The sequence below is a fragment of the Salminus brasiliensis genome, chromosome 24 (assembly GCF_030463535.1).
Source record: "Salminus brasiliensis chromosome 24, fSalBra1.hap2, whole genome shotgun sequence".
In the NCBI taxonomy this organism is placed as follows: Eukaryota; Metazoa; Chordata; class Actinopteri; order Characiformes; family Bryconidae; genus Salminus; species Salminus brasiliensis.
In genome coordinates this window covers 7,613,483-7,638,556 of record NC_132901.1, presented here as the reverse complement: position 1 = coordinate 7,638,556, position 25,074 = coordinate 7,613,483, and the positions used below count along the sequence as shown (strand labels likewise).

General features: G+C 42.1%; 6 protein-coding genes across 6 annotated transcripts; all 6 read right to left on the bottom strand.

Moving 5' to 3' along the window:
• Window positions 1–296: 296 nt before the first annotated feature.
• Window positions 297–671, bottom strand: LOC140546742 (histone H2B). The gene has a single exon (XM_072670131.1). It carries the CDS (start codon window positions 669–671, stop codon window positions 297–299), a length of 375 nt encoding a protein of 124 aa, XP_072526232.1.
• Window positions 672–1,469: 798 nt separating this feature from the next.
• LOC140547045 (histone H4) lies at window positions 1,470–1,781 on the bottom strand. The gene has a single exon (XM_072670562.1). The coding sequence runs from the start codon at window positions 1,779–1,781 to the stop codon at window positions 1,470–1,472; it is 312 nt and encodes a 103-aa protein (XP_072526663.1).
• A 7,272-nt stretch (window positions 1,782–9,053) lies between these two features.
• LOC140546825 (histone H3) lies at window positions 9,054–9,464 on the bottom strand. Its single transcript, XM_072670242.1, has one exon. It carries the CDS (start codon window positions 9,462–9,464, stop codon window positions 9,054–9,056), a length of 411 nt encoding a protein of 136 aa, XP_072526343.1.
• A 643-nt stretch (window positions 9,465–10,107) lies between these two features.
• LOC140547174 (uncharacterized) lies at window positions 10,108–24,491 on the bottom strand. Its single transcript, XM_072670762.1, has 2 exons — window positions 24,109–24,491; window positions 10,108–10,525 (listed from the first exon to the last, which is right to left on the bottom strand). Exons 1-2 carry the CDS (start codon window positions 24,489–24,491, stop codon window positions 10,108–10,110), a joined length of 801 nt encoding a protein of 266 aa, XP_072526863.1.
• LOC140546722 (histone H2B) lies at window positions 14,388–14,762 on the bottom strand. Its single transcript, XM_072670109.1, has one exon. The coding sequence runs from the start codon at window positions 14,760–14,762 to the stop codon at window positions 14,388–14,390; it is 375 nt and encodes a 124-aa protein (XP_072526210.1).
• LOC140546824 (histone H3) lies at window positions 23,032–23,442 on the bottom strand. The gene has a single exon (XM_072670241.1). It carries the CDS (start codon window positions 23,440–23,442, stop codon window positions 23,032–23,034), a length of 411 nt encoding a protein of 136 aa, XP_072526342.1.
• Window positions 24,492–25,074: the final 583 nt, after the last annotated feature.

Genomic DNA, 25,074 nt, shown 5'->3' with positions numbered 1-25,074 from the left:
CTACAAGCCCACTCCATACAGTTAGTATGGCACAGTATTTTAGTTTGCTGCTCTGTCCCTGAATCCTAGTACACTATACCAATTAAATGCAAACAAACAATTAAGTAAGTTGATTTACATACATCAATAAGTATGTAACAATAAAGGCACTCTCTAATAAATAATAATAATAATAATAATAATAATAATAATTAGTATTATAACTTACTTGGTTCTTGAATAAAACTGCTCTTTGGAAGAAACCGTGGGTGGCTCTTAAAAGAGCCGTTGGGTTTGGATTATGCCGCTATCACCATTTACTTGGAGCTCGTGTACTTGGTGACGGCCTTTGTGCCCTCTGACACGGCGTGCTTAGCCAACTCACCGGGAAGGAGCAGACGCACAGCGGTCTGGATCTCCCTAGAGGTGATAGTAGAACGTTTGTTGTAGTGAGCCAAACGAGAAGACTCACCGGCGATGCGCTCGAAGATGTCGTTCACGAACGAGTTCATGATGCCCATCGCTTTAGAGGAGATTCCAGTGTCAGGGTGGACCTGCTTCAGCACCTTGTACACGTAGATGGCATAGCTCTCCTTCCTGGACTTTCTGCGCTTCTTGCCTCCTTTCCCGGCCGTCTTGGTCACGGCTTTCTTGGATCCCTTCTTGGGCGCGGACTTAGCTGGCTCAGGCATACTGCTCCTCGTCGAGTAAGACTGAAGAATGAGGGGGAGGCGATAAGCTCCCACATTATTTAGACTCTAGCATTTTAATTAGACGAGGTACCGCCTCCAGAATGCCGTCAAACGACCATTGGACAACAAATTGTCCGCTCTCTTCTTGCCAACCCCCCACCCTTCATTCCCCTCCCCTCCCTATTCTCCTCTTCCCTTCCCCCTCCCCTGAGCAGCATTCTCTTTGTTCGCCTTCCCGCGCATTTTTACCCACCGTGCAGACGGCACATTATTTTTCGCCACATCGGCGTTGACGGCGATATTCTGAATTTATTCAAACGTTTAATCAACGCATACGGGGGAAATTGAAAACTATATGTATTCTTCATATATATAAAATTAGCTTCTTAACCGGGAGATTCATAACCACCATCATTGACTATATTGAAACAAACAAACAAATATGATTCTTGCAACATTCTTCCCGCGCATTCTTAATCTACAGGGCTGTTTTTCTGTTTTTCGGCACAGCGGCGTTGACGGCGATTTTTTTTCTATCAGGATTTATTAAGACATATAGTTCGGATTTAACCAACGCACACGGGGGGCAAAATGGAAAACAATACATATATACAGACATATCTATTATATGTATATATACACATGTATTCTTCCGGTATATTACATTTTAATACAGAGTATGCGGGAGATCGACTGCCTTATTTGATAACAAACTAAGAATAGAAACAGGCTCTTTTGCTGGATTTGTGGGTGGCTCTTAAAAGAGCCGTTGTGTTTAGAGCTGTTCAGGCCGAGCGTTTAACCTCCGAATCCGTACAGAGTGCGTCCCTGGCGCTTCAGGGCGTACACCACATCCATAGCGGTGACGGTCTTTCTTTTGGCATGCTCAGTGTACGTGACTGCGTCCCTGATCACGTTTTCCAGGAACACTTTGAGCACACCGCGGGTCTCTTCGTAGATCAGACCGGAGATACGCTTGACGCCACCACGACGAGCCAGACGGCGAATAGCCGGCTTTGTGATACCCTGGATGTTATCGCGAAGCACTTTACGATGACGCTTGGCGCCTCCTTTCCCAAGGCCTTTGCCGCCCTTGCCTCTGCCTGACATCCTCGCTGCTTCTTTTCCCAGTCGACGAGAAGAGAATCTATGAAGCTGGGGAGCCAGAGACACGCATGTTATACTCCTCTATAGGACCTAAATGAAAGCAAGGGAACCGAGCGACGTCACAGTACATTAGCTCCGCCTCATACTCTGTACGTGTGCAGAACGCTTGTTTTGCTGTACAGCGTCTCAAACATGCCTAGACCACTCAAAGATTGCACATAAAGCCACTGAGTGGGTAGCCATACAAAATACAGTATATTAATATTAATTCGGAATTAAATATTAATTCCGTACCCTCTGGATGTACTCATGTTCAAAATTCAAAAAAGTGCTCTTTTTGGATTTCATGTGGATTTCATTAACATGTGGTGTACATGGGGGGGGGGGGGGCAATCAATAGTCAAAGTCAAGCAATAATAGCATCACTTCTCAATGCATTTGCAGCATGTCATCCTTCTACTGCTTGTAGTTTCACAGTCTGGCCACACAATGGCATCCAGACTCCAAGTGTTCTAAAAAGGAATAAACTAATAATAGTAATAATAATAACGCAGCACACTTTGGATCATGCATAACCTTCACTCTGAATACTTTAACTCATCATGATTTAGCTTCGAAACCTACAGCCTAGCTCCAGACCTGCTTGACCTTATAATTAAAAAGTAAGCTAAACTATAATTAGGAGCTAAAATCACTTCTGAAATAGCTTGGTCTTATGGCGAAATCTTAAAATAAATAAATAAATAGCTGAATGAATTAATAAAATTCAGTGACCTAGGCTTAAGATGAACTTACAGTGACTCAAAGTAGGCTCATACACAGCCTCTGACTCCTTTTCACGAAATTTGAAGTGCATAGGGGCCATGTGACCTTTGTAAATAAACATTTATGCACCGTTTTCTTAGAAAGATTACACACTTGACATTATTATTGTTATTATTGTAGTAATTGATTGTGTGTTGTACAATCCTAAACCGCACTCCAGTACTCTCTAGTGCACTAGGTGAGTATAGAAGCCGTTTTTTCGTGACATCGTGCACTCCACAGGGAGTAGTGAGCTGCTTGGGAATTGTTTTTTTTTTGTTTCTTGTTTTTTCTCTCGGTTGACCGATGTCGTTTCGGCAACTAGCTAACGAAAATAATCTTTTGTAAACAAAACACTAGCTAGCAAGCTACACAGGCTGCCCAGCTCTGAAAACCAGAAGATACGCTGTTGGTAGCCGGGTTTAAGCACGACTGTTTCTCCCTCACTTGCTCCAAATAACAATATAGAGAACTACGCACGTGTCCGTAATATCGTTATTTCTGTGATTAATTTTAAGACACCTAGCCATCATGCTACTCTCCAAGGTGGCTTCTCGGTTTCAACCACGACAGTAAACGTATAAATGTTGCTATATACACGGTTTCATAATAAAACTTGACTGACTCGAGCGAGTGTGTATTTATCTGACAGGTATTTACACTCGCTGGCGTATGTTATTGTTTGTACCATCCGAGTTAGCTAGCATGCTAATCGCTTTGTTAGCTCATGTGTGGACCTGAAAAAGCAAGTTAACTCAAATCACTCAACAGCCACCAATCACGGCTGTATTGCGTACTTTTATGCTACAACTCTGCATGTGGTACTGCACTGTGGTCAACAAATAATGACCCCTCATAATTAGGCTCATATTTGCGCTTTACTATTTATGCTGGCCGCGTTAGCCACGCTGCAAATCGCTAAGCTGGCTCCAAGCTATGTACAACTCCACACATAGATCCAGCAACGGCAGTTCTACATCAATTTGCTGTGACTGGGTGTACAACTTTAGGCTCTCGGCAAAATCGAGTTATCGGATATCATTATCTACTTCATTTTTGGCAAGTTAGCAAACGTTATCGTGCTAACAACGACACACCGGAGCTAACCAGGGTCCAGTAGTGTAAGGACTAAAAAAAAAATGACGTTTCACATGTATGAACATTAAAAGTAGCTAACATATGTCTTAACACGACAAATACCTCGGTCAGCCCTCTGATGGCTGTCGCCATGTGCGCCTCGGTCTCGTATACAACAAAGTCACACTACATCACGCCATTCTAACGTGCGCAGCGTTTATTACACACACACACACACGACAAAATTAGTCCTTCCTCAATGCACCTGAATATAAATCACATAAATGGCTATTTAGTACTAGGGTTACGACCTTGCAAGCATAAAACAAGCACCCACGAAGATCAGCCCACTACTGTACACCATGGCACACGGTTTACTTTTTACTGTGACTGGACGTGCAGTTATCGGATTTCATCATTAGATGAAGATATATATATAGAGATATATAGAGATATATAGAGATATATAGATAGATAGATAGATAGATAGATAGATAGATAGATAGATAGATAGATAGATAGATAGATAATCAATAATACGTCATCTATCGAACTTGTAGTTAGGCATCATGGGAATTGTAGTCCTTGATCTTGACACTACAGGATAAAGACACATCGTGTCATTGACACATTGACATAAAGACGTTTAAAGAAACACACAAACCAGTACAGGGTTTGTATTTTCTGTCAGAATGAATGAGTATGCATAAAGCAAGCCATATATATGTCTACAAATGCATGTCTCTCTCTCTCTCTCTCTCTCTCTCTCTCTCTTTCTCTCTCTCTCTCTCACACACACACAAACCACCACTGAAATATTTTTGCACATAAAGTAAATTGAGGCCAACTTAAACTAAACCCACACCATTTGGATTCCTCAGGTTTCCACTATACATATTCTAATAACAGCCATATTGGTTAGCAGTTAGTGGAAGAGAAAGGAAGGAAAGAAATTGTGGAAAGCAAAGTATGTTGCAGTTAGTGGATGATAAAGCCTTAGACATATGTTGCAGTTAGTAGATGATAAAGAAATTGTGGTGATATAAAGTGTAAAGCTCATGATGAAGTCAGGGTGAGTGGAAGCAGTTTGGCTTGACCTACCCTTTAGGATTCTGATGGAGTTTCAGGGCTAAGCTTTAAGACTGTGGTCGTAGTACGTGAATGGAGCGTGGATGCCATCTGGTGGTCAAAATGTAAATCTGCAAAATATAAATAGATATATATATATTTTTTTGGTCCACAGAGACATTTAAAGAAGCAAAATCAGAAAGAGGAGAAAGAGTTAAATTTGAGAAGCACAAAAAAGCTAATTCACAAGTGAGTACGGCTGGCTTTTGATACACCTTTGTTAGCACTTTTGTGTTAATTTGTTACTTACCTATGCCTTGAAGAAAGTCTCTGACCTTGCAGGTTAAATGATTTTTTGCGCTGATGGTGCATCCGCTTTCCAATTTTTAGCTTTGCCCCACTTGCCTCCAGCTCTTCAGCCAGGTCTTGATAGCAGAGCGGTGTTCTTTATTGATTTATGATTATTATGTTGACCTCAATATAAGCTGATGCATACATACATACACATAACCATACAACATAGAATTTAAGGGCTCTAAGGGGAGGAGAACAACGGTCCTACATAGAACTGCACTACTCTACAGTTTGTCTCTTAGTGAGCGAATTGTTGGCTTTTTACCTAACTGATAATAAAGTGCCTTAAATAAAGAGTGCTTCTATCAAGCATTCTTTAACTAAAGACATTTTATCAAGATCTGTAAGGAGATAATACAGTATTGAATATTTTGTTTTCTTCTGTCCTACTTTATCATTAGCATATTGTTAAAACCCAAACAAAATTACGGTGCCCTAAATTAAGTTTTCATTTCATTGCCTGGTAGCATGACAACTGGTTATCATGCTGGCTACTAAAATGCCCAAAAGTTCCTTGGTAGAACTTAGTAGACTTACTGGAGTTCACAACCATCTGTCATATGTAAAAGCTGTAACATTCACACACATACACGTATACATCTATGTTTTTAGCGTTTGCATTTGCGAGTTTGACCACACGATGGCATCCACGCTCCATCCATGACATATATCCACGATCCCAAAACAACGGTGACGTTTGCAATAGGGCACTTCCTAAATCCCTTACACTGTATACACTACACAGAAGTGCACTTCTCTAGTCAAGTCTTTTAGGCTTCTGATGGAGTTTCAAGGCTAGGCCTCAAGACTGTGGTCATAGTACGTAAATGGAGCGTGGATGCCATCGTGTGGTCAAAATGTAAAACAATTAATCTTGCAATTTTTAATTTATTTATTTATTTATTTATTTATTGTCCACGGAGACAATTAAAGAAGCAAAATCAGAAAGAGGAGAAAGAGTTACATTTAAATAGCAAAAAGCTAACTTACAAGGGAGGAGGCAGTACGGTCGGCTGTTGATAAACTTTTGTTAGCACTTTTGTATTCATTTGTTACTTACCTATGCCTTGAAGAAAGTCTCTGACCTAAACCATGCAGGTTAATTATATATATATATATATATATATATATATATATATTTTTTTTTTTTTTTTTTTTTTTTTGCACCAATTTGAGGGTGCGTATGCTTTTCCATATTTTAGCTTTGCTCCACTGGCCTCCAGCTCCTCGGTCAGGTCTTGATAGCAGATGAGTCAATTTTATTTGGCAAGGTTTTGGTCAGAGACCATCTTTAGTTAGGCATCATGGGAATTGTAGTCGTTGATCTAATACACTACAAGTTAAAGATATAGTGTCCACAGAGACATTTAAAGTAAGAAAGATCAAACACAAATCGAAAAAATGGTATATTATTGCATACAAGGGAAAAGCTCCTAATGAGGCCAACTAAAACTACATGTTTACCCCTTGGATTTCTCAGGCTCGCTTTACATCTTCTAATAAAAGTCATGTTAGATTAGATAAACACAGAGGGAGTTAATGTTGCTTTTATCATATGTTGCAGTTAGTGGATGATAAAGAAATATGGAAAGACATTGTGGTAAGCAAAGTAAGTGTAGAGCTCATGATGAAGTCAGGGTGAGTGGAAGCAGTTTGGCTAGACCTACCCCTTAGGCTTCTGATGGAGTTTCAGGGCTAAGCTTTAAGTCTGTGGTCGTAGTACGTGAATGGAGCGTGGATGCCATCTGGTGGTCAAAATGTAAATCTGCAAAATATAAAACAATTCATCTTTTTGATTTTTTCTTTTTTGGTCCATGCAGACATTTAAAGAAGCAAAATCAGAAAGAGGAGAAAGAGTTAGAAGCTAAGGGTCTGACTTGCTCACAAGGGAGCAAGTCAGTACGGTCGGCTGTTGATAAACTTTTGTTAGCACTTTTGTATTCATTTGTTACTTACCTATGCCTTGAAGAAAGTCTCTGACCGAAACCTTGCAGGGTGCGTATGCTTTTCCATATTTTAGCTTTGCTTCACTGGCCTCCAGCTCCTCAGTCAGGTCTTGATAGCAGATGAGCGGTTTTCTTTATTGATTTATGATTATTATGGGAACCTCAATATAAACTGATACACAGAGTTTAAGGGCTCTAAAGAGAAGGAAACAAAGGTCCTACATAGAAGTGCACTACTCTACAATTTGTCTCAAAGGCTTCTAGCAGTGAGTGAATTGGTGGCTTTTTACCTAACTGCATGCTGTTTGGTTGTCATGATGGCTAATACAGTGCCTTCCTTAAAGACTGCTTCTTTCAAGCATTCTTCAAAACCTTTCCTTCTGTCCGACTTTATCGTTAGCATATTGTTAAAATGAAACCCAAGCCCAAACGAAAATCATCCCAAAAGACATGTAATTACTTTTTAGATTTATTGGTGCAGTTAACAATCATATTTAATGTGTATAAAATTGCCCTAAATTAAGTTTCCATTTCATTGCCTGGCAGCATGAGAACTGGTAACCATGCTGGCTTCTAAAATGCCCTGAACTGAAGTATGCTTCAATAGAAACATTTTTAAAAATGTACTTTAAAAAACACTAACCAAAATAACACCGCAATACAAATGACTTAGTAGACGTATTGGAGTTCACAACCATCTATCAAATGAAAAAGCTGTAACATTCACACACATTCACGAATAAATCTACGTAGTTAACGTTTGCATTTGCCTTGTTTGACCACACGATGGCATCCACGCTCCATCCATGACATATATGCCCATGATCCCAAAACAACGGTGGTCGTTTGCAATGAGCACTTCCAAAAGCCCTTCTATTCACCACACAGAAGAGCACTACTGTACTCAAGGCTCAAAGGCTTCTACTCTCTATTACATAACCGGGTGCATCCTAGGCAGGACAAACACTTTACCCCTGCCAGTATTTATTCACTATTTCTTTTCCCTAGGCTTCTCTAATGATCATTTTACATGTGCTGGGAAGGTTCATTTAATTTGCTCCATACTTCAAGGGTTATACTTCCAGACAAGCTAGACTGTACTAAATAAGGTAATTTTTGAAGTATAGCACAAAACAATACTGACTCAACATTCATTTAATTTTGGCGAGTTTTCCCGCTGATCTGGGTTAATTTTACAAACAATGTGACGGGAAACATGAATTTTATAGAGTTAACATATAGAGTAAACATATAATTTTTTAGAGTTAGACATGCCTTGTTCTGGTAGAGGTATTGAAAGAGATTAAAAACAAACAAACAAACAAACATTCCTCTCCGGACTATACACTTACCTCCTTTACTGCTGCCCTAAAAGCAAGCACAAACTGGTCTCGCTTACTCTCTATGCAATCAAACTTATGTTGCATATGTATGAAACGTAAGTACCCCAAATCAAGCTCTCATTATATGAATATACACATACATTACTCTCTGAAACTGTGCTTGCAGTTGTATAGTTTCACCACGCGGTGGGATCTACGCTCCATCCATGACTAATGCCGTATGTAATAGGCCAAAACCGGCCTAAACACTACATAGTGTAAAGTGTAGTGTTCTACTGAAGCGGCAGTGGCTTCTACTTTCTGCTGGGGTGAATGAACAGTTTCCAAACTATTAAATATGTATAAACATATTGATAGGAATTAAAAGAAAAGTATTCATATGTATTAAAACACGTTAAAAATGGCGATTTTGATGTGAAATATATATATATATATATATATATATATATATATATATACACATACAGAAGTTGCTTTTTTCCCTAATCTTCACAACCACTGTCTCAAGGCTGGTTTCGCTCGCTCAGTCCTATGGAATTTAGAAGCGCGCGCGTCATAATAGCCTTACATTATATAAACGCAACACCGAGGTGAGGCGGACATTTGCTGTTTCGGCGCGGACACGGGTAGGTGGCTCTTAAAAGAGCCGTTGGGTATTTCAGGTAAACGTCGAAGCGCTCTGTTTAAGCGCGCTCTCCGCGAATACGGCGGGCCAGCTGGATGTCTTTAGGCATGATGGTGACTCTCTTGGCGTGGATAGCGCACAGGTTAGTATCTTCAAACAGACCCACCAAGTACGCCTCGCTAGCCTCCTGCAGGGCCATGACGGCGGAGCTCTGGAAGCGGAGATCAGTCTTGAAGTCCTGAGCGATCTCACGCACTAGGCGCTGGAAGGGCAGCTTACGGATCAGCAGCTCAGTAGACTTCTGGTAGCGGCGGATCTCCCTCAGAGCCACGGTGCCGGGCCTGTAACGGTGAGGCTTTTTCACGCCGCCGGTGGCTGGGGCACTCTTGCGAGCAGCCTTGGTGGCGAGCTGCTTCCTCGGGGCCTTGCCACCGGTGGACTTACGGGCGGTCTGCTTGGTTCTTGCCATCGCGTTGAACTCTACTCCTCTTGGGGAAAAGAAAGAGAATGAGTTCTCGCTCGCTTCACATGGCTTTTAAGCTTTCAAGCCGCTTGCCGCTCATTGGGCGTCTTGAAGTTGTCCGTTTCCCATTGGGCGGCCGGCAATGCGTCGGTGACACTATTGGGCGTCTTCTTTTCAAACCTAAAAGCAAAGCGGCGGGCTCCTGTAATACAAAACAACAAAAAAAAATATATATATAATAAGAAGAAAAATAATAGGATCAAACTAATCAACATTTGTAAACTAATATACATTACTGCGAACATTACACACAAACATATATATGTGTGTGTCTAATATATATACATATATATATATATATGAAGGGTGTATACATACACATATGCATGAGGTGTTGGTCTCAGTACGTGAAATATATGAAAAAAATATATCGGCAATTATCTATTCTAGTAACACGAGAGAAAAAAAGAAAAAAAGGACGGCGGTGTGTTTATATAATAAATCGGTTCATAAAGCTATTATTTTTATGCAGTTGGAAATCACGTGAAGAATATGTAGTGTTTGTAAAGGAGCAGCACTTTTCTTAGAAAAAAATGGGTGGCTCTTAAAAGAGCCTTTGTGTATGGATAAATCAACGGAGAGCGCCAATTTACTTTGTCTTCACAGTCTTCTCGGTCTTCTTGGGCAGCAGTACAGCCTGAATGTTGGGCAGCACACCACCTTGGGCGATAGTGACTCCTCCGAGCAGTTTGTTCAGCTCCTCGTCGTTACGAACAGCCAGCTGCAGGTGACGGGGGATGATACGGGTCTTCTTGTTGTCGCGGGCGGCGTTGCCAGCCAACTCGAGAATCTCAGCGGTGAGATACTCCAGGACGGCGGCCAAGTAGACGGGAGCGCCGGCGCCGACCCGCTCAGCGTAGTTGCCTTTACGCAGAAGCCTGTGCACACGGCCAACTGGGAACTGCAGTCCGGCGCGGGACGAACGGGTCTTAGCCTTGGCCCTAGCTTTACCACCGGTTTTGCCTCTTCCACTCATGATTCGCGTCAGTCGTGTTCGTCCAACAAAGCTGAAATAATGCACGCCGGCCAACGAGCGCCGTTGATATAGCAAAAACGCCTACGTTCCTATTGGCTAAAAGCTACGCGCACCAACAGCCAATCGCATTTCCGCCGTCAGACTCTAGCGTCCTCCCACCTCTGCTCGCTTTCCTACCCGACCCCCTCCTCCTCTCGTGCTGTGTCTGTGTGAGCGAGAGAGAGAAAGAAAGGAAGGAAGAAAGAAAACGGGTTAAAGAAAGAAACATTTACCCCCACTCGTGCCCCGTGTTTCGTTTCCCTTTCCAGCTCAAATGTAACACGTTCGACCAAACAGTGGTCATAGAAGGAAAGACCAAACCAAACCCCAAAGAATATTTATCATATATAATTATTGTTTGGGGTAACTAATGAGAGATATTTTTGTGTTGTTGTTGTTGTTTTTTTTTTTTTTTAACAATCATTTCATTGTGCAGTAACAAGGGGGGCAAAGCTGCTTTCTATGAAACTGTGGGTGGCTCTTAAAAGAGCCGTTGAAGAGAGAAATAAGTCATGAAGGTAAACGGCGTAACTGTTTACTTTACTTCTTCTTAGGGGCAGCCTTTTTCGCCTTCGCCGCTTTGGGCTTAGCTGCTTTAGGCTTGACCGTTTTGGCTTTCTTTGGGCTCTTGGTCGCCTTTTTGGGAGCCGCCGGCTTCTTGGCCTTCTTGGGGCTCTTCGCTGCCTTCTTAGCGGCCGCGACGGGCTTCTTGGCCTTCTTGGGGGATTTCTTAGCCGCAGTGGGTTTCTTGGCTGCTACCTTCTTGGGCTTCTTGGCCGCGGCTGGTTTCTTGGCGGCCGGCTTCTTAGCTTTAGGTGCCGGTTTCTTGGCGGCCGGCTTCTTCTTTGCCTCGGCCTGCTTCTTGTTAAGCTTGAAAGAGCCCGACGCGCCGGTGCCTTTGGTCTGCACCAGAGTGCCCTTGGTGACGAGGCTCTTGACGGCGAGCTTAACGCGTGAGTTGTTCTTCTCGACGTCGTAGCCGCCGGCAGCCAGGGCTTTCTTCAGGGCGGCGAGAGACACGCCGCTCCTCTCCTTGGAAGCCGAGACGGCCTTGACGATGAGCTCGCCCACGCTGGGGCCGGCTTTCTTGGGGCGGGCGGCGGCCTTCTTCTTGGGGGCCTTGGCGGGCGCCGAGGCGGCTGGGGCTGGAGCGACTTCTGCCATTGTTCTGCTTTGCTGAGAGCGCGAGTGAGCACAAACTGCTGCAGCGTTCTGTAGAACCTCCCGCTGCAGCGAGGGGGCCGGCCCTTAAAAGCCACATGAGAACGTTATAGACTCAACTCGCTCGATGCCGCAAAGCCGTGTGGCAGCGACAGTCTCGCACTTGTGTTTTCTCTCGGCGTTTGTCGAGCGAAATATGGGCGAAAGCTCAACTTGGCGAGCGTAGAAATGCTCTCTCGTCTCCGAGAGGCTCCACCGTGTGTTGAGAAGACGGGAAGGGCAGCGTAACGACGCCGCGTTTAATACGGCGCTCACCGAAGCGTGCCACGCTACCGGCGTACCGAACGGGCGGCGGCGCATTTGGCGTGCTAATCTGTGGAAAACGGCGACAAAAGGTGCCACGAACTGGGCGAGTGTTATCCGGTGCGTTGGAGGAGAGCCTCGGCGAGAGCGTGCTGGGCATCCGAGACGTGGGTGCGTTGTTTTGCTCGTCGTGCGGGGCGACCTTGAGGAGTGTGTAAAGCACAGTGTTGCCGTGTGTGCGCAGTATGAACGGAACGGCTCTCCATAGGTCCCCTAATACGCACTCGCACCTTCATTTCCTTCATCACCTCAACACACCCAATATACCATAGCCAAAAATCTCATACTAACCCTAACACAAAATAACTGCATCCACCCCCCCACCCTAAAACGCAAAAACAAAATCTTAAAAAAAAGACAAACCTTATTCTAAAAATCACATGAAATAATCATGCCCTTTTTCAAACCCTAATACAAAATAACTGCACCTTCACTCTATCCCCAATACAAAATAAACCCAAGCTCATTTAAACCCTAAAACCCCATTCTCATTTTAACCCTAATAGAAAATAACCATTTTCTCTCTCCAACCCTAAATGAAATAACCCCATCCTTCTTCCAACCATTATACAAAATAACTCCATCCTCATTCGAACCCCTCACATGAAACAACTGCAATCTCATTCTTGTCCTAAAACAAATTAACCCCATCCCTCCCTCTATCTCAATAAGCAACACACCAAACTTTTGCTTTCATTTAACCCATTCCATGCAGTCATGACCATTCTACTTAGATGTGCATTCCTCAGTAGGCCAAGGGCATGTGTATCCAAAACATCAGGCTGATGGCTTATGTTGAAACTGTTTTACTTTTACTGAATCTTCCTTTGTATCCTAAGGCAAAGGCCTAAGCTCACGTTCACTTTAACTCAATCCACCTTCATCATAAACCTGAGGCCTTTGACCGCCATACTATTTTATTTACTCTACCCTCGTCCTTTTGCCTTGCTTCAACCCTCTACATCAAAAGTCTAGCTCTGAACCTATTCTTGCTCGCTCGAATCTCAACATTAACCTAAGGCTTCAACCAAATTCATCTTTTTGTGACCCAACCAAATAGTCCTAATACAAAATAACTCTGTCCTCCCTCTTAACCTAGTACAACATAACCTTAACATCATTCTAACAATGAAACAAAATAACCCCATCCGCCTTCTAACCCCAAAATAAAATAACCCATTTTCATTCATACTCTAATACAAACCCCACCACCTTCTCTCTCCAACCCTAAAATGAAATAACCCCATCCTTCATCCAACCATTATACAAAATCACTCCATCCTCATTCGAACCCCTCACATGAAACAACTGCAATTTCATTCTTGTCCTAAAACAAATTAACCCCATCCTTCCCTCTATCTCAATAAGCAACACACCAAACTTTTGCTTTCATTTAACCCATTCCATGCAGTCATGACCATTCTACTTAGATGTGCAGTCCTCAGTAGGCCGAGGCCATGTGTATCCATGTGTATCCAAAACATCAGGCTGATGGCTTATGTTGAAACTGACTTTCACTGAACCTTCCTTTGTATCCTAAGGCAAAGGCCTAAGCTCACGGTCACTTTAACTCAATCCACCTTCATCATAAACCTGAGGCCTCCTTACAAAGCCACTGTTACTCACTCTTCCTAGATCACATCTGCACTAAACACACTTTCACCACCATACTTTTTTACTTACGCTACCTCAATTTAATTATTCTACCCTCGTCCTTTTGCCTTACTTCGACCCTCTACATCAAAAGCCTTGCTCTGAACCTACTTTTGCTCACTCAAATCCCACCATAAACCTAAGGCTTTAACTAACTTCACCCTTCTGTGACCCAACAAAAAAGGCTTGTGGGGAGCCTAACCGTATGCCTGGTTATATATACTAGACAGCTTTCATTACAAAGATCGGGTGTGTAATTCTAGGGTTTAAGTCAACCCTAGTATGGTTTCCTGCCTCACTCTTCCCCACCTGTAAGGCTGATCTCCTCTGGACTGGTCTTTCACAGGTGATGTGCAGCTTCATTTATCCCACTTAGCACTACAAGCCCACTCCATACAGTTAGTATGGCACAGTATTTTAGTTTGCTGCTCTGTCCCTGAATCCTAGTACACTATACCAATTAAATGCAAACAAACAATTAAGTAAGTTGATTTACATACATCAATAAGTATGTAACAATAAAGGCACTCTCTAATAAATAATAATAATAATAATAATAATAATAATAATAATTAGTATTATAAGTTACTTGGTTCTTGAATAAAACTGCTCTTTGGAAGAAACCGTGGGTGGCTCTTAAAAGAGCCGTTGGGTTTGGATTATGCCGCTATCACCATTTACTTGGAGCTCGTGTACTTGGTGACGGCCTTTGTGCCCTCTGACACGGCGTGCTTAGCCAACTCACCGGGAAGGAGCAGACGCACAGCGGTCTGGATCTCCCTAGAGGTGATAGTAGAACGTTTGTTGTAGTGAGCCAAACGAGAAGACTCACCGGCGATGCGCTCGAAGATGTCGTTCACGAACGAGTTCATGATGCCCATCGCTTTAGAGGAGATTCCAGTGTCAGGGTGGACCTGCTTCAGCACCTTGTACACGTAGATGGCATAGCTCTCCTTCCTGGACTTTCTGCGCTTCTTGCCTCCTTTCCCGGCCGTCTTGGTCACGGCTTTCTTGGATCCCTTCTTGGGCGCGGACTTAGCTGGCTCAGGCATACTGCTCCTCGTCGAGTAAGACTGAAGAATGAGGGGGAGGCGATAAGCTCCCACATTATTTAGACTCTAGCATTTTAATTAGACGAGGTACCGCCTCCAGAATGCCGTCAAACGACCATTGGACAACAAATTGTCCGCTCTCTTCTTGCCAACCCCCCACCCTTCATTCCCCTCCCCTCCCTCCCCTCCCCTCCCTATTCTCCTCTTCCCTTCCCCCTCCCCTGAGCAGCATTCTCTTTGTTCGCCTACCCGCGCATTTTTACCCACCGTGCAGACGGCACATTATTTTTCGCCACATCGGCGTTGACGGCGATATTCTGAATTTATTCAAACGTTTAATCAACGCATACGGGGGAAATTGAAAACTATATGTATTCTTCATATATATAAAATTAGCTTCTTAACCGGGAGATTCATAACCACCATCATTGACTATATTGAAACAAACAAACAAATATGATTCTTGCAACATTCTTCCCGCGCATTCTTAATCTACAGGGCTGTTTTTCTGTTTTTCGGCACAGCGGCGTTGACGGCGATTTTTTTTCTATCAGGATTTATTAAGACATATAGTTCGGATTTAACCAACGCACACGGGGGGCAAAATGGAAAACAATACATATATACAGACATATCTATTATATGTATATATACACATGTATTCTTCCGGTATATTACATTTTAATACAGAGTATGCGGGAGATCGACTGCCTTATTTGATAACAAACTAAGAATAGAAACAGGCTCTTTTGCTGGATTTGTGGGTGGCTCTTAAAAGAGCCGTTGTGTTTAGAGCTGTTCAGGCCGAGCGTTTAACCTCCGAATCCGTACAGAGTGCGTCCCTGGCGCTTCAGGGCGTACACCACATCCATAGCGGTGACGGTCTTTCTTTTGGCATGCTCAGTGTACGTGACTGCGTCCCTGATCACGTTTTCCAGGAACACTTTGAGCACACCGCGGGTCTCTTCGTAGATCAGACCGGAGATACGCTTGACGCCACCACGACGAGCCAGACGGCGAATAGCCGGCTTTGTGATACCCTGGATGTTATCGCGAAGCACTTTACGATGACGCTTGGCGCCTCCTTTCCCAAGGCCTTTGCCGCCTTTGCCGCCCTTGCCTCTGCCTGACATCCTCGCTGCTTCTTTTCCCAGTCGACGAGAAGAGAATCTATGAAGCTGGGGAGCCAGAGACACGCATGTTATACTCCTCTATAGGACCTAAATGAAAGCAAGGGAACCGAGCGACGTCACAGCACATTAGCTCCGCCTCATACTCTGTACGTGAGCAGAACGCTTGTTTTGCTGTACAGCGTCTCAAACATGCCTAGACCACTCAAAGATTGCACATAAAGCCACTGAGTGGGTAGCCATACAAAATACAGTATATTAATATTAATTCGGAATTAAATATTAATTCCGTACCCTCTGGATGTACTCATGTTCAAAATTCAAAAAAGTGCTCTTTTTGGATTTCATGTGGATTTCATTAACATGTGGTGTACATGGGGGGGGGGGGGGACAATCAATAGTCAAAGTCAAGCAATAATAGCATCACTTCTCAATGCATTTGCAGCATGTCTTCCTTCTACTGCTTGTAGTTTCACAGTCTGGCCACACAATGGCATCCAGACTCCAAGTGTTCTAAAAAGGAATAAACTAATAATAGTAATAATAATAACGCAGCACACTTTGGATCATGCATAACCTTCACTCTGAATACTTTAACTCATCATGATTTAGCTTCGAAACCTACAGCCTAGCTCCAGACCTGCTTGACCTTATAATTAAAAAGTAAGCTAAACTATAATTAGGAGCTAAAATCACTTCTCAAATAGCTTGGTCTTATGGCGAAATCTTAAAATAAATAAATAAATAGCTGAATGAATTAATAAAATTCAGTGACCTAGGCTTAAGATGAACTTACAGTGACTCAAAGTAGGCTCATACACAGCCTCTGACTCCTTTTCACGAAATTTGAAGTGCATAGGGGCCATGTGACCTTTGTAAATAAACATTTATGCACCGTTTTCTTAGAAAGATTACACACTTGACATTATTATTGTTATTATTGTAGTAATTGATTGTGTGTTGTACAATCCTAAACCGCACTCCAGTACTCTCTAGTGCACTAGGTGAGTATAGAAGCCGTTTTTTCGTGACATCGTGCACTCCACAGGGAGTAGTGAGCTGCTTGGGAATTGTTTTTTTTTTGTTTCTTGTTTTTTCTCTCGGTTGACCGATGTCGTTTCGGCAACTAGCTAACGAAAATAATCTTTTGTAAACAAAACACTAGCTAGCAAGCTACACAGGCTGCCCAGCTCTGAAAACCAGAAGATACGTTGTTGGTAGCCGGGTTTAAGCACGACTGTTTCTCCCTCACTTGCTCCAAATAACAATATAGAGAACTACGCACGTGTCCGTAATATCGTTATTTCTGTGATTAATTTTAAGACACCTAGCCATCATGCTACTCTCCAAGGTGGCTTCTCGGTTTCAACCACGACAGTAAACGTATAAATGTTGCTATATACACCGTTTCATAATAAAACTTGACTGACTCGAGCGAGTGTGTATTTATCTGACAGGTATTTACACTCGCTGGCGTATGTTATTGTTTGTACCATCCGAGTTAGCTAGCATGCTAATCGCTTTGTTAGCTCATGTGGGGACCTGAAAAAGCAAGTTAACTCAAATCACTCAACAGCCACCAATCACGGCTGTATTGCGTACTTTTATGCTACAACTCTGCATGTGGCACTGCACTGTGGTCAACAAATAATGACCCCTCATAATTAGGCTCATATTTGCGCTTTACTATTTATGCTGGCCGCGTTAGCCACGCTGCAAATCGCTAAGCTGGCTCCAAGCTATGTACAACTCCACACATAGATCCAGCAACGGCAGTTCTACATCAATTTGCTGTGACTGGGTGTACAACTTTAGGCTCTCGGCAAAATCGAGTTATCGGATATCATTATCTACTTCATTTTTGGCAAGTTAGCAAACGTTATCGTGCTAACAACGACACACCGGAGCTAACCAGGGTCCAGTAGTGTAAGGACTAAAAAAAAAATGACGTTTCACATGTATGAACATTAAAAGTAGCTAACATATGTCTTAACACGACAAATACCTCGGTCAGCCCTCTGATGGCTGTCGCCATGTGCGCCTCGGTCTCGTATACAACAAAGTCACACTACATCACGCCATTCTAACGTGCGCAGCGTTTATTACACACACACACACACGACAAAATTAGTCCTTCCTCAATGCACCTGAATATAAATCACATAAATGGCTATTTAGTACTAGGGTTACGACCTTGCAAGCATAAAACAAGCACCCACGAAGATCAGCCCACTACTGTACACCATGGCACACGGTTTACTTTTTACTGTGACTGGACGTGCAGTTATCGGATTTCATCATTAGATGAAGATATATATATAGAGATATATAGAGATATATAGAGATATATAGATAGATAGATAGATAGATAGATAGATAGATAGATAGATAGATAGATAGATAGATAATCAATAATACGTCATCTATCGAACTTGTAGTTAGTCATCATGGGAATTGTAGTCCTTGATCTTGACACTACAGGATAAAGACACATCGTGTCATTGACACATTGACATAAAGACGTTTAAAGAAACACACAAACCAGTACAGGGTTTGTATTTTCTGTCAGAATGAATGAGTATGCATAAAGCAAGCCATATATATGTCTACAAATGCATGTCTCTCTCTCTCTCTCTCTCTCTCTCTCTCTTTCTCTCTCTCTCTCTCACACACACACAAACCACCACTGAAATATTTTTGCACATAAAGTAAATTGAGGCCAACTTAAACTAAACCCACACCATTTGGATTCCTCAGGTTTCCACTATACATATTCTAATAACAGCCATATTGGTTAGCAGTTAGTGGAAGAGAAAGGAAGGAAAGAAATTGTGGAAAGCAAAGTATGTTGCAGTTAGTGGATGATAAAGCCTTAGACATATGTTGCAGTTAGTGGATGATAAAGAAATTGTGGTGATATAAAGTGTAAAGCTCATGATGAAGTCAGGGTGAGTGGAAGCAGTTTGGCTTGACCTACCCTTTAGGATTCTGATGGAGTTTCAGGGCTAAGCTTTAAGACTGTGGTCGTAGTACGTGAATGGAGCGTGGATGCCATCTGGTGGTCAAAATGTAAATCTGCAAAATATAAATAGATATATATATATTTTTTTGGTCCACAGAGACATTTAAAGAAGCAAAATCAGAAAGAGGAGAAAGAGTTAAATTTGAGAAGCACAAAAAAGCTAATTCACAAGTGAGTACGGCTGGCTTTTGATACACCTTTGTTAGCACTTTTGTGTTAATTTGTTACTTACCTATGCCTTGAAGAAAGTCTCTGACCTTGCAGGTTAAATGATTTTTTGCGCTGATGGTGCATCCGCTTTCCAATTTTTAGCTTTGCCCCACTTGCCTCCAGCTCTTCAGCCAGGTCTTGATAGCAGAGCGGTGTTCTTTATTGATTTATGATTATTATGTTGACCTCAATATAAGCTGATGCATACATACATACACATAACCATACAACATAGAATTTAAGGGCTCTAAGGGGAGGAGAACAAAGGTCCTACATAGAACTGCACTACTCTACAGTTTGTCTCTTAGTGAGCGAATTGTTGGCTTTTTACCTAACTGATAATAAAGTGCCTTAAATAAAGAGTGCTTCTATCAAGCATTCTTTAACTAAAGACATTTTATCAAGATCTGTAAGGAGATAATACAGTATTGAATATTTTGTTTTCTTCTGTCCTACTTTATCATTAGCATATTGTTAAAACCCAAACAAAATTACGGTGCCCTAAATTAAGTTTTCATTTCATTGCCTGGTAGCATGACAACTGGTTATCATGCTGGCTACTAAAATGCCCAAAAGTTCCTTGGTAGAACTTAGTAGACTTACTGGAGTTCACAACCATCTGTCATATGTAAAAGCTGTAACATTCACACACATACACGTATACATCTATGTTTTTAGCGTTTGCATTTGCGAGTTTGACCACACGATTGCATCCACGCTCCATCCATGACATATATCCACGATCCCAAAACAACGGTGACGTTTGCAATAGGGCACTTCCTAAATCCCTTACACTGTATACACTACACAGAAGTGCACTTCTCTAGTCAAGTCTTTTAGGCTTCTGATGGAGTTTCAAGGCTAGGCCTCAAGACTGTGGTCATAGTACGTAAATGGAGCGTGGATGCCATCGTGTGGTCAAAATGTAAAACAATTAATCTTGCAATTTTTAATTTATTTATTTATTTATTTATTTATTTATTGTCCACGGAGACAATTAAAGAAGCAAAATCAGAAAGAGGAGAAAGAGTTACATTTAAATAGCAGAGAAGCTAACTTACAAGGGAGGAGGCAGTACGGTCGGCTGTTGATAAACTTTTGTTAGCACTTTTGTATTCATTTGTTACTTACCTATGCCTTGAAGAAAGTCTCTGACCTAAACCATGCAGGTTAATTATATATATATATATATATATATATATATATATATATATATATATATATATTTTTTTTTTTTTTTTTTTTTTTTTTTTTTTTTTTTTTTTGCACCAATTTGAGGGTGCGTATGCTTTTCCATATTTTAGCTTTGCTCCACTGGCCTCCAGCTCCTCGGTCAGGTCTTGATAGCAGATGAGTCAATTTTATTTGGCAAGGTTTTGGTCAGAGACCATCTTTAGTTAGGCATCATGGGAATTGTAGTCGTTGATCTAATACACTACAAGTTAAAGATATAGTGTCCACAGAGACATTTAAAGTAAGAAAGATCAAACACAAATCGAAAAAATGGTATATTATTGCATACAAGGGAAAAGCTCCTAATGAGGCCAACTAAAACTACATGTTTACCCCTTGGATTTCTCAGGCTCGCTTTACATCTTCTAATAAAAGTCATGTTAGATTAGATAAACACAGAGGGAGTTAATGTTGCTTTTATCATATGTTGCAGTTAGTGGATGATAAAGAAATATGGAAAGACATTGTGGTAAGCAAAGTAAGTGTAGAGCTCATGATGAAGTCAGGGTGAGTGGAAGCAGTTTGGCTAGACCTACCCCTTAGGCTTCTGATGGAGTTTCAGGGCTAAGCTTTAAGTCTGTGGTCGTAGTACGTGAATGGAGCGTGGATGCCATCTGGTGGTCAAAATGTAAATCTGCAAAATATAAAACAATTCATCTTTTTGATTTTTTCTTTTTTGGTCCATGCAGACATTTAAAGAAGCAAAATCAGAAAGAGGAGAAAGAGTTAGAAGCTAACTCACAAGGGAGCAAGTCAGTACGGTCAGCTGTTGATAAACTTTTGTTAGCACTTTTGTATTCATTTGTTACTTACCTATGCCTTGAAGAAAGTCTCTGACCGAAACCTTGCAGGGTGCGTATGCTTTTCCATATTTTAGCTTTGCTTCACTGGCCTCCAGCTCCTCAGTCAGGTCTTGATAGCAGATGAGCGGTTTTCTTTATTGATTTATGATTATTATGGGAACCTCAATATAAACTGATACACAGAGTTTAAGGGCTCTAAAGAGAAGGAAACAAAGGTCCTACATAGAAGTGCACTACTCTACAATTTGTCTCAAAGGCTTCTAGCAGTGAGTGAATTGGTGGCTTTTTACCTAACTGCATGCTGTTTGGTTGTCATGATGGCTAATACAGTGCCTTCCTTAAAGACTGCTTCTTTCAAGCATTCTTCAAAACCTTTCCTTCTGTCCGACTTTATCGTAGCATATTGTTAAAATGAAACCCAAGCCCAAACGAAAATCATCCCAAAAGACATGTAATTACTTTTTAGATTTATTGGTGCAGTTAACAATCATATTTAATGTGTATAAAATTGCCCTAAATTAAGTTTCCATTTCATTGCCTGGCAGCATGAGAACTGGTAACCATGCTGGCTTCTAAAATGCCCTGAACTGAAGTATGCTTCAATAGAAACATTTTTAAAAATGTACTTTAAAAAACACTAACCAAAATAACACCGCAATACAAATGACTTAGTAGACGTATTGGAGTTCACAACCATCTATCAAATGAAAAAGCTGTAACATTCACACACATTCACGAATAAATCTACGTAGTTAACGTTTGCATTTGCCTTGTTTGACCACACGATGGCATCCACGCTCCATCCATGACATATATGCCCATGATCCCAAAACAACGGTGGTCGTTTGCAATGAGCACTTCCAAAAGCCCTTCTATTCACCACACAGAAGAGCACTACTGTACTCAAGGCTCAAAGGCTTCTACTCTCTATTACATAACCGGGTGCATCCTAGGCAGGACAAACACTTTACCCCTGCCAGTATTTATTCACTATTTCTTTTCCCTAGGCTTCTCTAATGATCATTTTACATGTTCTGGGAAGGTTCATTTAATTTGCTCCATACTTCAAGGGTTATACTTCCAGACAAGCTAGACAAACAAACAAACAAACAAACATTCCTCTCCGGACTATACACTTACCTCCTTTACTGCTGCCCTGGTCTCGCTTACTCTCTATGCAATCAAACTCATGTTGCATATGTATGAAACGTAAGTACCCCAAATCAAGCTCTCATTATATGAATATACACATACATTACTCTCTGAAACTGTGCTTGCAGTTGTATAGTTTCACCACGCGGTGGGATCTACGCTCCATCCATGACTAATGCCGTATGTAATAGGCCAAAACCGGCCTAAACACTACATAGTGTAAAGTGTAGTGTTCTACTGAAGCGGCAGTGGCTTCTACTTTCTGCTGGGGTGAATGAACTGTTTCCAAACTATTAAATATGTATAAACATATTGATAGGAATTAAAAGAAAAGTATTCATATGTATTAAAACACGTTAAAAATGGCGATTTTGATGTGAAATGTATATATATATATATATATATATTTTTTTTATATATATATATATATATATATATATATATATATATATATATATATATATATATATATATATATATATATATACACATACAGAAGTTGCTTTTTTCCCTAATCTTCACAACCACTGTCTCACGGCTGGTTTCGCTCGCTCAGTCCTATGGAAGCGGCTATTATGAAGCGCGCGCGTCATAATAGCCTTACATTATATAAACGCAACACCGAGGTGAGGCGGACATTTGCTGTTTCGGCGCGGACACGGGTAGGTGGCTCTTAAAAGAGCCGTTGGGTATTTCAGGTAAACGTCGAAGCGCTCTGTTTAAGCGCGCTCTCCGCGAATACGGCGGGCCAGCTGGATGTCTTTAGGCATGATGGTGACTCTCTTGGCGTGGATAGCGCACAGGTTAGTATCTTCAAACAGACCCACCAAGTACGCCTCGCTAGCCTCCTGCAGGGCCATGACGGCGGAGCTCTGGAAGCGGAGATCAGTCTTGAAGTCCTGAGCGATCTCACGCACTAGGCGCTGGAAGGGCAGCTTACGGATCAGCAGCTCAGTAGACTTCTGGTAGCGGCGGATCTCCCTCAGAGCCACGGTGCCGGGCCTGTAACGGTGAGGCTTTTTCACGCCGCCGGTGGCTGGGGCACTCTTGCGAGCAGCCTTGGTGGCGAGCTGCTTCCTCGGGGCCTTGCCACCGGTGGACTTACGGGCGGTCTGCTTGGTTCTTGCCATCGCGTTGAACTCTACTCCTCTCGGGGAAAAGAAAGAGAATGAGTTCTCGCTCGCTTCACATGGCTTTTAAGCTTTCAAGCCGCTTGCCGCTCATTGGGCGTCTTGAAGTTGTCCGTTTCCCATTGGGCGGCCGGCAATGCGTCGGTGACACTATTGGGCGTCTTCTTTTCAAACCTAAAAGCAAAGCGGCGGGCTCCTGTAATACAAAACAACAAAGAAAAAAAATAATTAAAAAATATATAATAAGAAGAAAAATAATAGGATCAAACTAATCAACATTTGTAAACTAATATACATTACTGCGAACATTACACACAAACATATATATGTGTGTGTGTCTAATATATATACATATATATATATATATATATATATGAAGGGTGTATACATACACATATGCATGAGGTGTTGGTCTCAGTACGTGAAATATATGAAAAAAATATATCGGCAATTATCTATTCTAGTAACACGAGAGAAAAATAGAAAAAAAGGACGGCGGTGTGTTTATATAATAAATCGGTTCATAAAGCTATTATTTTTATGCAGTTGGAAATCACGTGAAGAATATGTAGTGTTTGTAAAGGAGCAGCACTTTTCTTAGAAAAAATGGGTGGCTCTTAAAAGAGCCTTTGTGTATGGATAAATCAACGGAGAGCGCCAATTTACTTTGTCTTCACAGTCTTCTCGGTCTTCTTGGGCAGCAGTACAGCCTGAATGTTGGGCAGCACACCACCTTGGGCGATAGTGACTCCTCCGAGCAGTTTGTTCAGCTCCTCGTCGTTACGAACAGCCAGCTGCAGGTGACGGGGGATGATACGGGTCTTCTTGTTGTCGCGGGCGGCGTTGCCAGCCAACTCGAGAATCTCAGCGGTGAGATACTCCAGGACGGCGGCCAAGTAGACGGGAGCGCCGGCGCCGACCCGCTCAGCGTAGTTGCCTTTACGCAGAAGCCTGTGCACACGGCCAACTGGGAACTGCAGTCCGGCGCGGGACGAACGGGTCTTAGCCTTGGCCCTAGCTTTACCACCGGTTTTGCCTCTTCCACTCATGATTCGCGTCAGTCGTGTTCGTCCAACAAAGCTGAAATAATGCACGCCGGCCAACGAGCGCCGTTGATATAGCAAAAACGCCTACGTTCCTATTGGCTAAAAGCTACGCGCACCAACAGCCAATCGCATTTCCGCCGTCAGACTCTAGCGTCCTCCCACCTCTGCTCGCTTTCCTACCCGACCCCCTCCTCCTCTCGTGCTGTGTCTGTGTGAGCGAGAGAGAGAAAGAAAGGAAGGAAGAAAGAAAACGGGTTAAAGAAAGAAACATTTACCCCCACTCGTGCCCCGTGTTTCGTTTCCCTTTCCAGCTCAAATGTAACACGTTCGACCAAACAGTGGTCATAGAAGGAAAGACCAAACCAAACCCCAAAGAATATTTATCATATATAATTATTGTTTGGGGTAACTAATGAGAGATATTTTTGTGTTGTTGTTGTTGTTTTTTTTTTTTTTTAACAATCATTTCATTGTGCAGTAACAAGGGGGGGAAAGCTGCTTTCTATGAAACTGTGGGTGGCTCTTAAAAGAGCCGTTGAAGAGAGAAATAAGTCATGAAGGTAAACGGCGTAACTGTTTACTTTAC